Source organism: Aedes albopictus, chromosome 3 (genome assembly GCF_035046485.1).
Source record: "Aedes albopictus strain Foshan chromosome 3, AalbF5, whole genome shotgun sequence".
Classification (NCBI taxonomy): domain Eukaryota; kingdom Metazoa; phylum Arthropoda; class Insecta; order Diptera; family Culicidae; genus Aedes; species Aedes albopictus.
In genome coordinates, this window is record NC_085138.1 from 315,064,304 (window position 1) to 315,077,173 (window position 12,870).

The following is a 12,870-nucleotide window of genomic DNA, read 5'->3' on the forward strand; positions in this document are numbered from 1 at the left end:
GCACTCAGTTCACTCTGGCTGATTAAAAACATTAGAAAATGGTTTATAGTTCAGTTTGGCTGAATGTGTTTTTTTGTTTCAGGTAAAACCAGCTGGACAGTAAAAAAAATCTCGATTTTTCATCGTCTATCAAGTTGAAATCGATATCACTCACAATCCTTTACATGAATCTAAAAGGACGCGTATAGTATGGTAGCACGAAGGTCTCAAAATAGTTTGAAATATGAACGGCGGAAGCCCTCCCAGCTCAGCTTTTCCCACCCATGCTTTTTCTTCATAAGCGGTGCATATGGAGGCACAGAGCAAGAGTGATTATGTCAAACGATGTCCTTGCATACCCTGAGGTCCTGAGATGGAATGTGGAGCTATTTGTGTATCTCAAATTTATGCTGGTCGAAGAAAACCATGAAAATGTTCTGCCAAAGTTCACTAAGTACAAAAAAGTCTTCAAAATTATGAAAGAGATTCGAACTTGGATCATCTGAGTGATAACCAAGCGCGTTACCTCTAGGTCATATTACCTTGCTGAAGGTCAGCCGATAAGTCTGAATCAAGTTCTAAACATTCTTCTCAAGAATGGTTTTCGTGAAAACGCCATTTTTCGATCAGCCAAAGCGAACCAAGTGTTTGATTTTTTTCAAGCTTTATTAATCTAATTAGGCTTGTTGTTCAATAACGGCTCCTGTGTTAAATTACATGTATGAGGTGCATCGACATAACGCTGGTATTAAAAACCAGTTGATTTTTGAATTGTTGAGAATAAATTGATTCTGAAATGCTGTGGACTTGGTTCGGTCTGGCTGACTGTGATTTGGAAAAATGGCAATCAGCGCCATCGAAACATAATTGGTTCCTCCCACACCCACATTTCTAATAACGTGCTCATTTCTCTCACAGATTGTTTCTATGAGTCGGATAGAAATTAAAGATCTGACGGCAATGAGGAGAACTTGAAATGTTCATCACCTGGACAAAAACTAAAATATTTCGCTGATTCTATCGAATGGTTTACAGTTCACTCTGGTTGGATGCAAAATGATGTTTTGTATGTTCCGCCAAACAGAAAATTTGAATTTACTCCACGAAGAGCTGTCAGAATTACTGGATTTTTATATGGAAGGTAGATCATCATTTTCTTCACTTAATGATTAAGAAAACTCAATTTTTCAAAAAATGGTCATTGGTTCGGTTTAGCAGAACCCCGACCAAGTGTGCCTTATAATAGAAATGCTCTAACTTCATGTGGAATAAATCTGTCTTGCCTAAATTTGGATCATTCAGAGATTGAACACCTTGCGGAGATAAACAAAATCGAACTTTTTTATTGCATAATCAAAAAGTATACTGTCTAGACAATACAAATTAAAAATTTTATAAAAATTGGAGCACTAGAACTAAAGCTACAGCCCATTGTAGCGAGCACTTTCCATAGGGACAAGGCAAAACGTGATTATCTCGAAATGGTATTTTCAAAAAGTGCCATTACAATGATAACGATATCTTAAGAACTAGTTGACTTGTACTTTTATTTTCGTATTTCAAATCTCGAGTTACTGAACGGATCACTGCACAAATTCATAGTTGACTTTAAAAATACGTTGCTTAAACTTCAACTAACAGTGAAAATTTTAGAATTTTTATGCATTTTACAAATAATTGTTGACCATTTTGAAAAAACTTTCAAAAACTTTTGAACATATTTAAATATTTTCTGACTCTGTGCACTTTCACAAAACCAGAAAAGGAGTTTCTCAATCACGTTCAAAATCACAATTTTATTATTTAGGTTTTCAAATATTCGTGGATTTTAGAGACACCAATGGAGAGGTTAATAGAATCCCCACGAAAAGTCCGCGTGGTTAATGAAAGGTTCCATAGCATCGTTTTTGGAATTTTTGCATATCGTTTCATTTCGTGTGGAAAACAAACCTTCTACCTCATACCCTTAGTCATATGGAAAAACTTGAATAATTTGATCACATCAACCCGGACAAAAATTTTTTCGGTCCCTTTTAGCGTCCAAACCAACTTGTCAAAATTGTGTATTGTAAATTCGCATTTTTTGCATTTTTCTCTCTAGAACCTATTTTTGTTACTTATATGACCGAGGTTGTGAAAATTAAGACGGGAAACTTTGTCAAAGCTCACAAAGTGATCCGATACCTCAAAAATTATATCCTACAGATCGTCCACCCAATATCCACATGGACAGTATTGATTTTGTAAAATATATGTTTTATTATACCCATTTTTTTGGGTTGGAGCCGCATATTTCAAAGATAATATCATGACATGACAATAAAAATTTTAAAATTCCACAAGCAAAACTTCAAAAAAAAATTGTTGAGATTTCGAAAGACTTATCTAAGAGCGTGGGCAAAAACATTATTGGGGTTTCTATCAGAATTCCATCTCAACAAAAAATCAGAAAAATCAGACGACCATGGATAGAACGAACATTCAGAGTAGTAAACACCAATAAAGACAACTTGTATTGCAAAAGCTATAGAATATTTGTAATCCATAAAATTGTGAGTTGCATTCAAGACGTTGTCTGTAGAGGATAAATTATTTTCGAAAAAAAAATTAAAACACATGTTTCAATTTGTTTTGAATATGTAGGAAAAAAAACCTATGGAAAAGTCCACGTTTGTCCACGGGCAGCGGGGAATCATCAATTTTAAAATCTCAATTTCTAGCTATAATTACCAACAGTATAGCATTTTTTCACAAGAGTTGGATCATATTGCGGTCTTCGACAAAGTTTATTCTAGACTATACTTTCACATGACTGGTTACATGGTTTTGCACCAATTATAACCCTCCATAAAAAAAAATGCAGAAAAGGCGTTTTCTCATTTTAAATTTCATGCAAATTTAATTCGAAATGCGAGACGCACAGTTGTTTTGCCGATTTTGCCGATACATAAACAACTGTTTTCAGAGAAATTATTACCATTTTAGTTCCCAAGGAAATATTTGAGAAAGAACTTGAAGGTTTTGTAATGAAAACTTTAAAAGAACTTTTGATATACTTCCGATGAAGTTTTATGAAGAAGTGAAATTTTGAATGATTTCCTAGTGGAATACTTGATATCTCCTGAGATGTTTATAGCAAAATTACAGAGTGATTTTCGGAGAATATTTTGAAAGGATATTTCAAAATTCAAGAGCTCCTGTCGGAATGTCTTTATTGCTCTACGATATAAACTGCTAAAACTTGCACTAAGAGTATAAGTATGAGACTCATCTCTCATTATATATTTAAAAGTAAGAGCAATTTAAACCAATTCTAATCAATCACGGAAGAGCCACTATTAGCAAATACAATCACTCTAAGCCAAGCTAACTTATTAATTAAAAAAATAACCATGAGCTCAAAATTTCCTTATGATAACTATGGGCATTTTTTTATTGCCGTACGGGATTGGGCCGAAGGGTCCCAAATTTTCATGAAACTTTTTCCACAGGCAGGGCTCATGAATAGGTATGAACAAAAAAATATAAAATTCAGGGTCGCCTATTTTCCCGGAAAACTCAGGTGGAAATTCTTTGTTTTCCCCTGACACTACTTACTTTGAAAAACCATAACTTAAGAACGAAGCATCAAATTAACAAAGGTTTTTTTTAGAAAATGAATGCAAAGTTTCTCAGAAATCCAAAAAAACTGGAACTGGAAAAAGTTTTCCACAAAATTTTTCACAGTTGAGAAAATTTGTAAAGAAAAGCTGGAAAAACAATGCCCGAATTCATAAAAAAATATCACAAAAATATTTTTGAGAAGGATATTCCATAAGCTTTAATCGCTGAAATTTTTGGATTGCACTTTTTTTTTCGTTTTTGGGCCAATTTTATTGAAAAATGTCCAAATGTGTCATATAAGCCTTTTCTTTGAAAAATCATAACTCAAGAACGAAGCATCGTAGAAAATGAAAGCTAATTTTCTCAGGAATCAAAAAAAAATATGAAAACGGAGAAAAATTCCACCGATGAGGAAATTCATAAAGAAAAGCCGGAAACACTATGCCCTAACTCGCGAGAAATTTTCAAAACAATATTTTGAGAAGGTAGTTTCACAAGCTTTAATGGCTGAAATTTTTGAAATGCACTTGTTTTTCATTCTTGAATTATGGCCAATTATGTGAAAAATGACCATATAATATATGCGTACATGGTTATTTTTCACAAAATTGATCATAACTCAAGAACAAAAAAAAATCCATTTCGAAAAATTCAGCGATCAAAGCTTATGAAATTACCTTCTCAAAAATATTTTTTTGAAAATTTTCCGCGAGTTCGGGAACAGTTTTCCGTCTTTTCTTTTTCAATTTTCTCAACGATGGAAAATTTTGTGGAAAACTTTTTCCACTTCATATTTCTTTTTGGATTTCTGAGTAAATTTGCTTTCATTTTCATTAAAAAACTTTGTTTCTATGATGCTTCGTTCTTGAGTTATAATTTTTCAAAGAAAAGGCTTATATGATACATTTGAACATTTTTCAACAAAATTGGCCATAACTCAAAAACGAAAAAAAGGGCATTCCAAAAATTTCAACGAATAAAGCTTATGAAATAAACTTCACAAAAATATTTTTTGATATTTTTCCACGAGTTCGGGCATTGTTTTTTCGGCTTTTCTTTACGAATTTTCTCAACTGTGGAAAATTTTGTGGAAAACTTTTTCCAGTTCATATATTTCCGAGAAAATTTGCATTCATTTCCTAAAAAAAAACCTATGTTTCTATGATGCTTCGTTCTTGAGTTATGATTTTTCAAAGTAAATAGTGTCAGGGGAAAACAAAGAGTTTCAACCTGAGATTTCCGGAAAAATAGGCGACCCTGAATTTTTCTCATTTTTTTTTGTTCATATATCATGAGCCCAGCCTGTGGAAAAAAATTTCATGAAAATCGGAGACCCTTTGGCCCAATTTGTACGATAATTTAAAAAAAAAAATGCCCTATACCTGAGTTTTATTGAAACTCGTGCACTTGTGATGGATTTAAAAAAAAATCTTAGAGTTGTTTTGTATCAACACCTGTCAACTGTTATGTTGGCAGAATTGTTACAAAATGAAATATAGAAGAATATTTAAAAAAAATGTTTTTATATTTTTTCTGGATTTTTTTTTATTTTCTTTGAGCAAATTCTGATACAACTAACCGTGAGTAATGTGGCGTAGTTGTTAATAAAATCAACGAAAAACAGTGGAAATGCTTCTGAAGAAATCCCTGAAAAATTATCAATAAAATCCAAATAAAAGTTTTGATTATTTTTTACTTATCTACCGTAAAAATATATAGAATTCTTGGAGTTTGGACTAAGAACTCAAACAGGGATATATTTACCATTTTTTCCAAAAATCTTAAATTTTCTTGACTGTTTTGACACTCCGTGTAGGTAATTGCTACACCATTCAAATTTTCGTCTATCATAGACACTGTGCATTTTGTTATTTTTCATTTTTCAATTATCCATTATGTAGTTAAATCTCTACTTGAAGCACATTGCCGATGCGTTTTATTTCAGATTCCGTGTACACTGATATCAAAACTTAGGTACTCTACAGCAAAGTTGCGGTTTAAACAACTTCATTCTTCAAAATTCAAAAAAAAACTCCGCGTCATTTCACTTAAATCACTATTGAAAACACAGCGAAACATTAATTAACTTTTGGTGTGTCTCAAAAGCAAACTTGTGTGTCTCTGACAAATTTTAGGTCGCTGAATCCAAATCCGGGCTCAGATTTGCTTCAGCACATCACAATTTTGAGCTTTGCCTCAATTTATATGACAAAATAAATGATTTTCGGCCTTTTTTTTAACTGCAAGCCATTACGCATGAAAATTAACTTTCAAAGTAAATTGGTCGATAAATACCTAAATTAACTATTCATGCCGATTCATTTCGTTTTATCAATATAAATAATAGTTTTAAGCATTTTAAGTAGGGTACTCAACTTGCATGCAACTAACTGGAGCCTGGAGTCATGGAGGCTAACATTATATGCTTAAAATTGTCAAATTTGATCTGATAAACGAAATATTTTGAATAAATCGTTAGTTTGGATATTTATCGACCAATCTACCCGTTGATTATCGTAAAAACTTGTATGGCTTCATCGTCGTGCGGCCAGTGTCATCAAGTATTTAGATGGTCTGAGTTATCTTGAGAACAAGGTAATTAGAGTATGCAGCTCAAATTTTCTAGTGTTCAAATCTAAAGAATCATCAAACGGATCTGGCTGTGTGGAAGCAAGTATCAAGTTACATTTTTAGCCAGATACGGTTGTATGCTTGGTTGTATGACGGTTCTCTAGATTTGTGCTCGAGTAAATTGAAGTTATGTACTCCAAATACCGCACTATATGTTGCGATATTCAGGTGATTAATGAAGAATGAAGCTATTCTATAGTTCGAATTTTTAATGTACTATGCCAAAGATAGAAATTTGCTTTTATGTGTTTATTAAAACCTAGAAAAATCTGCGCATTGGCCTTCGGTCTTAAACCTATTTATTATTCTTTTTCCCTTTCCGCCCAATCTCGTTAATAATGAATATCGGTCTGTAAGAAGGTAAAATTGTGTACTACTGTATTGGACTCGTTCTTTTACCTTCTCTAAAAACCCGCTTCTTGCTCTGCATATTCTCACCCATCACAAATCGAAATTAGAAAAATAACATTATAGATTATTCCTCAACTACGTCATTCCTGAAAATGTTGCTTACCTTTGCAGTCCTACGTACTAAAATACAAACCCTAATACTAAAACAGTGTTTGAAGATACTTGTGAATGCGTACAATTTGGGTAGAGTGATGCTTATTCATTCATTGAGTTGCATTAGGTATTATGGTTTCTATTTAAAGCTACGACGGGACTTGAATGCAAGCAATATTTGGACATGTTTGATCAAGGGCCTATATTGATAACGTAGTGTATGAAATTCAACTATAAAACTATCCTTCTGGAAAACAGTTGTGTCTAAAGTAAAAACAAAAAGAGACTCGACTGTGTTCTATTCATAAGGTAGCATCCACTAATGACATCACAGAATGTGACTTTTAGACGAAAAAAACTTCAAAAAAACGAGCATCAATTTCATTTTTACACGATGTGGTCAGTGGATGCTTCCTCGGTTTCCGTTTGTAAGTTTGGAGCATGTACTAGAGGATTGTTTGAAATCTTTACAATACTGTCAACTCTCTTCATCGAGGCACTAATATATTTGTACTCTACCGTTAATCTTAAAATTACATTTGATCGTAAAGTGCAATGTAAGGGAACCGTACCCATCTTAAACAACATGTACCCAATTTTATTCTACTTTAAACAAAGATATTCAGCGCTATTTATTTGACTTTCTATTTTTTTGTATTTTTGTTAGAAGTGAGCACGCATGATTGAAAAAAAAGAATGGCAACAATCGGTAGTATAACAATTTGTTTAAAGTAGAATGAATATGTTTAACTCATAGATGACTTTGAATTGTAATGTGCAGCAGAGAAAAAATAATATTCGTTATAGTTAAAATACATACAATTGCCATTTTTCCAATTTTTTTTCAAAATTTCGTGTGTAGGGAATTGACAGTATTTTTTTGCAATTTTCTTAGAATTATCCTTCTCAGTGAATGATGTTCCGCATGAGCCCAAAATAACCCTTCTACCAAAAAACCTACATTCTAATATTCTCTTTTTTCTCACTCCCCAACGCATCTCAGATCTCCGGTAACATCGACATCTGGTGGATCGTGCACGACGGTGGCCTGCTGATGCTGTTGCCGTTCCTGCTCAAGCAGCACCGCTCCTGGAAGAACTGCAAGATGCGCATCTTTACCGTGGCCCAGATGGAGGACAACTCGATCCAGATCAAGAAGGACTTGAAGATGTTCCTGTACCATCTGCGAATCGAAGCCGAAGTGGAGGTCGTTGAAATGGTGAGTAGGGTTCGCACTTGAAAATATTTAACCTAAGTATCGACAGCTCGTTCCTTGCTTTACGACGGTGGGGACTGTGAGGTGTATGTATACTGGTCTTTCGAAACGTAAATTGGTAATATGTAGTATAATAAGGGTGCCAACCTGTTGATCTCTACTGCTAGGGTGAATGTTGAAAAACTTTAGTTTATTTCTACTGTGTGGAGGAAAGGACATTTTGTGAGTGAGAAGTGGGCCTTCATGATCTAGATTCACTCTAATAGGTGATGCCATTCATTCAGCTTTCATTTCAATTTCGACAAATAGTTATATGGAACGAACTCATCAATGTGCATCATTCCTCAGAAAAAAAAATCCTGAAGACAGAACGTGTAATAAAATTCAATTATTAGGAATGATAAATAACATTCTTTAACACAACCGGAAATTCTGATAAGGGTACAAACTCATGGGAGATGTTCACGGATCTGACATATGACGGGTAGACTAATAAATAGCACAGCATGCCCTCATTCATAAAAGAAATGTTCTCATAAGCCTCCCATATTCAACCGTAAGAGCAGTTTTGTTAAGAAGCTCTCCATAACATCAGTAGGTCCTTCATTATTATTGTTGCCGGCCAAGAACCCCAATGAAAAGCTCCGAGTGAGTGGCAATCGTATACCTACCAACGACCGACACGACGTCAGAACAGCCAGCCAAAGACCTAACAAACGACCGAGGGATGACGACGCGCGACGCGACGGGTGCCATAATTGAATTTTCAGCACACAGAAAAACACCCAGCAAACTTCTCGAGCATCAAAATCCTTTGGAATCTATTTTTTCCGCCGGCGTGCTTTCTATTTACTCTTGTGCTGCTTGCTTGTTCCGGTCGGTCTTGGCTGGCGGAGGCTCAAACGCAGATGTGCAGGACGTCCAACGGGCGAACGACCGACAGCTCGCGAGCGATGATGTAGTATACCCCCGTGGTCCTTCATGTCGAACTTATAAATAGGGCAAGGTTTAGTGGAGGGGTGGAAAATGGGGAAAAGCTGGTTGGCAACCGCCTGGCTGTCGGTCGGTTCGCTTGATCCTCGTCGGACGCCCGGCCCGGACCAAAAACTGTGCAAACATTTTATTTTATACGGTTGTGTACCAACTCTTGTTATTGTTTTATATTTCACCAGTAGGGCAAAAGGTTTTCTGTTTTTTTTTGTTGCGTTTCTCTCACCGTATTTGCTGTAGACTTTGAGCAGCGATGGTGAACCGGACACCGTTTGGCCTTGGGAGCTTTGGACAAGTGAGCCAACAACAACGGGTAACATATTTCAGCATTCAATTAAGGTGAAACGGGACGCCGTGTTATTTTTCCTATCTTGCCTCTCTGTCTAATAATTTGCCTCGCGATTTTGAAGATGGTAATCTCGAGTTCTATCGCACTGAAGATGCTGAAAAACAATCAGCATATGCACTGCAAGTGAGCATACACAGTGATAGATTTTTGTTGCAAAATATGAAGTAGAATCTGAGATTACCATCTTAGTAGCAACAGAGCAATGGCGGATATTTCCCTGACCGTCCCGTCCGCCCTTAAATTGTTTATTGTTTGAAAATCGATCGATATTATTCATACATGCAGTGCAAGTAAATATTGAATGGGGCAAATTTAAGCCGTTTATAGCATTGGGGATTCGTAACAATGTTTTACTGAATTGTTGATAAATCACGCCTCTGTTGCAAATATGATCATGTGAATTTAATGTTATTTTTTTAATCATAACGTTTTAATTATAATTTTCTATAAATTATCCTGAAGTTTCTCAAAGAATTCTTCAAGAAATTCTTCTAAAGATTTCTTCGAGAATTTTTCAATAAACTTCTCAATGGTTTCCTCATGAAATTCTTTCTTATTCTTTCATGGATTTACAAAAATATTTCGACCAGACATTCATCGGAATCCTTCTACTTCGTCGAAGGGCCATTTAAAGCCTTTAAAGGGCGTGTTAAGGTATTTCAGAGTCGTTTAAGAGAGTTTCATGATGCCCAAGAACATTTTCAGGGCGTTACTATAGGATTTACTGGCAATTGATAGCATTTCAGGGGCGTTTCAAAAGGTTTTCGGGTTTGTTTCAGGGGGTTTATGGACCCTATCAAAGGCGTCCAAAGGTGCTTCAGAGCTATTTCAAATTAATTATGATGATTTCTAGGGCGTTTTAATCGGATTACGGTGGTTTCAGAGGCGTTTCGAGGCATTTTAGGTCAGGGTCGTATCAGGGACACCTTTAAATCAAAGGGTATCTCAGGGACGTATCGAAAAATATTGTGAAAGGGTCTCTAAACATCCTTTGAACCTTCCTGAAATGGCTCCAAGATGCCCCTGAAACCTCCTCGGAACCAATGTAACGCACCTGAGACCAGTGTTGGGGATACTCACTTTCAAGTGTGATACTCACTTGCTTCTATGTATCTCAATCTAGAAGCATGCTATCAAAAAATGATGTTTGAAGGGCTTTTAAATCTAAAAGTTCGTCGAACAAAGTAAAGGTCGCAGACGCATACCAAAGTTGTGAAACTGTGAGAGAGCTGTGAGTACGAGGTGAGTAGAATTCGTGTAATTTATACTCACCTTGTGCCCACAGCTCTTTCACGGTTTTGGTATGCGCCAGCGACCTTACTTTATTCGGCAAACTTTTAGATTAAACTACAATCTAAAACCCCTTCAAACATCATTTTTGATAGCATTCTTCTAGACTGAGATAGAAGCAAATGAGTATAACTTTTTGCAAGTGAGTATTCCCAACACTGTCTGAGATGGCCCAACCTCCGAAAACTGCTCCATAACGCTCTGAATCTCGCCGAAAATGCTGTGAATCTTCCTGAAATGCCCCCAAAATCCCCCTTAATCCCCTTCGGACCCTATGTAACGCATCAGAGAATCTCTGAAACCCCTGAAAACGCCTGCGTAACGCCTCTGATTCGCGCCGAAAATGCTCTGAAACACCTGAAGAGCCTCCGAAATCCCCCTAAAACCCCCTCGAATCCTATGTAACGCACCTGAGATTCTCCGAAACCCCCAAAAACGCTTCCGCAACGCCTCTGAAACCAGTCTAAAATGTTCTGAGGCTTCATGGCATTCCAAAACCCCCTTAAGGCCCACTCGGACCTCATGTAATGCTCGCGAGACCTTTGTAAACCCCCGAGAAGTACATGTAAAGCCTACAAAACCCGTCAAAATTCCTCTGAAACTCTCTGCAATGCTTTCGAAAATTCCCTCAGACCCCCAAAAATCTCCCTGAGATATCGAACCAGCCAAGGGCTGAAAGTCTCTATAATAAAGCTAAATCAATCAATCCCTGAGATATCCTGGTACCCCGCTGAAACCTCTTGGGACCACCTGAAAGGCCCCTGTAACTTTCCTTTGCTCTCCCCTATAAACTCCCCCTGGCCCTAAGCCACTGTGATTTTTTACAGATTTTTATAACTGCATGTTGTTACCTAAAATCAATTTCAAAGAGATTTTGGAAATCACCTTTTGACAGCTGGGCAGTAGCGTGGTTCAAAAAATCGTTTTTGCTCCACACCGCTCATTTGATTCGTAACCAGATTCTATGCCTTCTCTCAAAATTTGAGCTCATTTGGTTGAAAATTGAGAGTGCACAAGCCCTTCAAAGTTTGTATGGGAATTACTATGGGAAAACGATGTTTTTCATTCAATCGATCGTAGCATTTCTCCAGGTATCCTAGAGGTTTAGTTGACCCTTGGTACTCCTAGGCTACTCTATCAGCTACAACTTTACCGAAGACCGGTGATAAGGTAGAACGCCCTTGAATCCTCATGAAACCCCGGGAGCACCACTGGAGTGTCCCCGAAGCCCCTTGAAACTCCCTTGAACTCACCTGAATCTCCCTAATGCCTGTAGAACTGCGTTCCAGAGGATCTCAATGTGCTTCAGGAGGTTTCAGTGGAGTTCCAGGGGCGTTCAGGGTGTTTTCTTAATGAATTTGGAGGTCACTCAGAGGGTTTTTGTTGTATTTCAGGAAGGCTAAAGGGGCCTTTCAACGGGTCTCAGACGGGTTTGGGGGTCTCAGAGGGATTTGGAGTGCCGTTTTTTGGACTCGATATCTTCCAATTTGAATAAGTTTTTGTCCATGCGCTGGATTTTGTGAATCATCTTTTCATTATACAAAGTAGGAGGAAAAGGACGTGCCAGGGATTGAATCCAGGACCTTTTGCATACAAATCGGAAGCGTTAGACACTAGACCACCAAGCCCATCTTATGTGTTGCTGCAAAAGTAAATGAATCATGAAATCCGGTGCATGATCAAAATCTCATTCAAATTGAAAAATATCGAGTCAAAAACGGCGTGTTTTAGGCTGGAGCTGTTCTAAGAAGGGTTTTTCAAGGTGTTTCATTCAAGGTGATTTCCAGGGGTTTTATGGGTGTTTTAGGAGCGTTTCAGGACTTCTCAAAATGCTTCTGGGAGCCTCAGTGAAGTTCTAAGGTCTTCAGGTATCAGAAGGTATCAGAAGGTCTAAGTACGTTCAGGAAATTTCCTGGAAGTTCAGGGGACTCATGGGGTTTTCTGAGGTATTTCACGAGGCATTTTAGGGCCTTAAGTTCTTTCGGAAGGTTTGAGGATGATTTAGAGAGTTTCAGATGAATCCAGGGTGTTTCAGAAATGTTTCATGTGATCTGAAAGGGTTTCAAAGAGTCTCATTTTAGGAGAATTCATGGGCGTTTTTGGGAGTTTTAGACCATTTGCAATGACCTATTTTGGAAGTATTGTGAATGAAATACTCAGGCGACCACAGGATCACCTGGTATAAACTTTTTCAAGTCTCAACCATTTCTATTCTGCTTCTAGTTGCACGTATGTACTCATGCAAAAGTAGCAGAATGAGAATCTCATCTCAAGCTTTTGATGGAGTACTATACATCGCTACCCTAAT

The 12,870-nt window shown here is 36.8% G+C and overlaps 1 protein-coding gene across 7 annotated transcripts in view; it reads left to right on the top strand.

Moving 5' to 3' along the window:
* The window catches only part of LOC109425809 (solute carrier family 12 member 4), an 836,994-nt gene that overhangs the window by 726,763 nt on the left and 97,361 nt on the right, over nucleotides 1-12,870 (top strand). For all 7 annotated transcript variants that reach the window (XM_062842513.1, XM_029865597.2, XM_062842512.1 and 4 more), the window contains exon 18: nucleotides 7,721-7,936. In XM_062842513.1, the coding sequence (XP_062698497.1) occupies nucleotides 7,721-7,936 (216 nt within the window). The remainder of the gene's footprint in view (nucleotides 1-7,720; nucleotides 7,937-12,870) is intronic.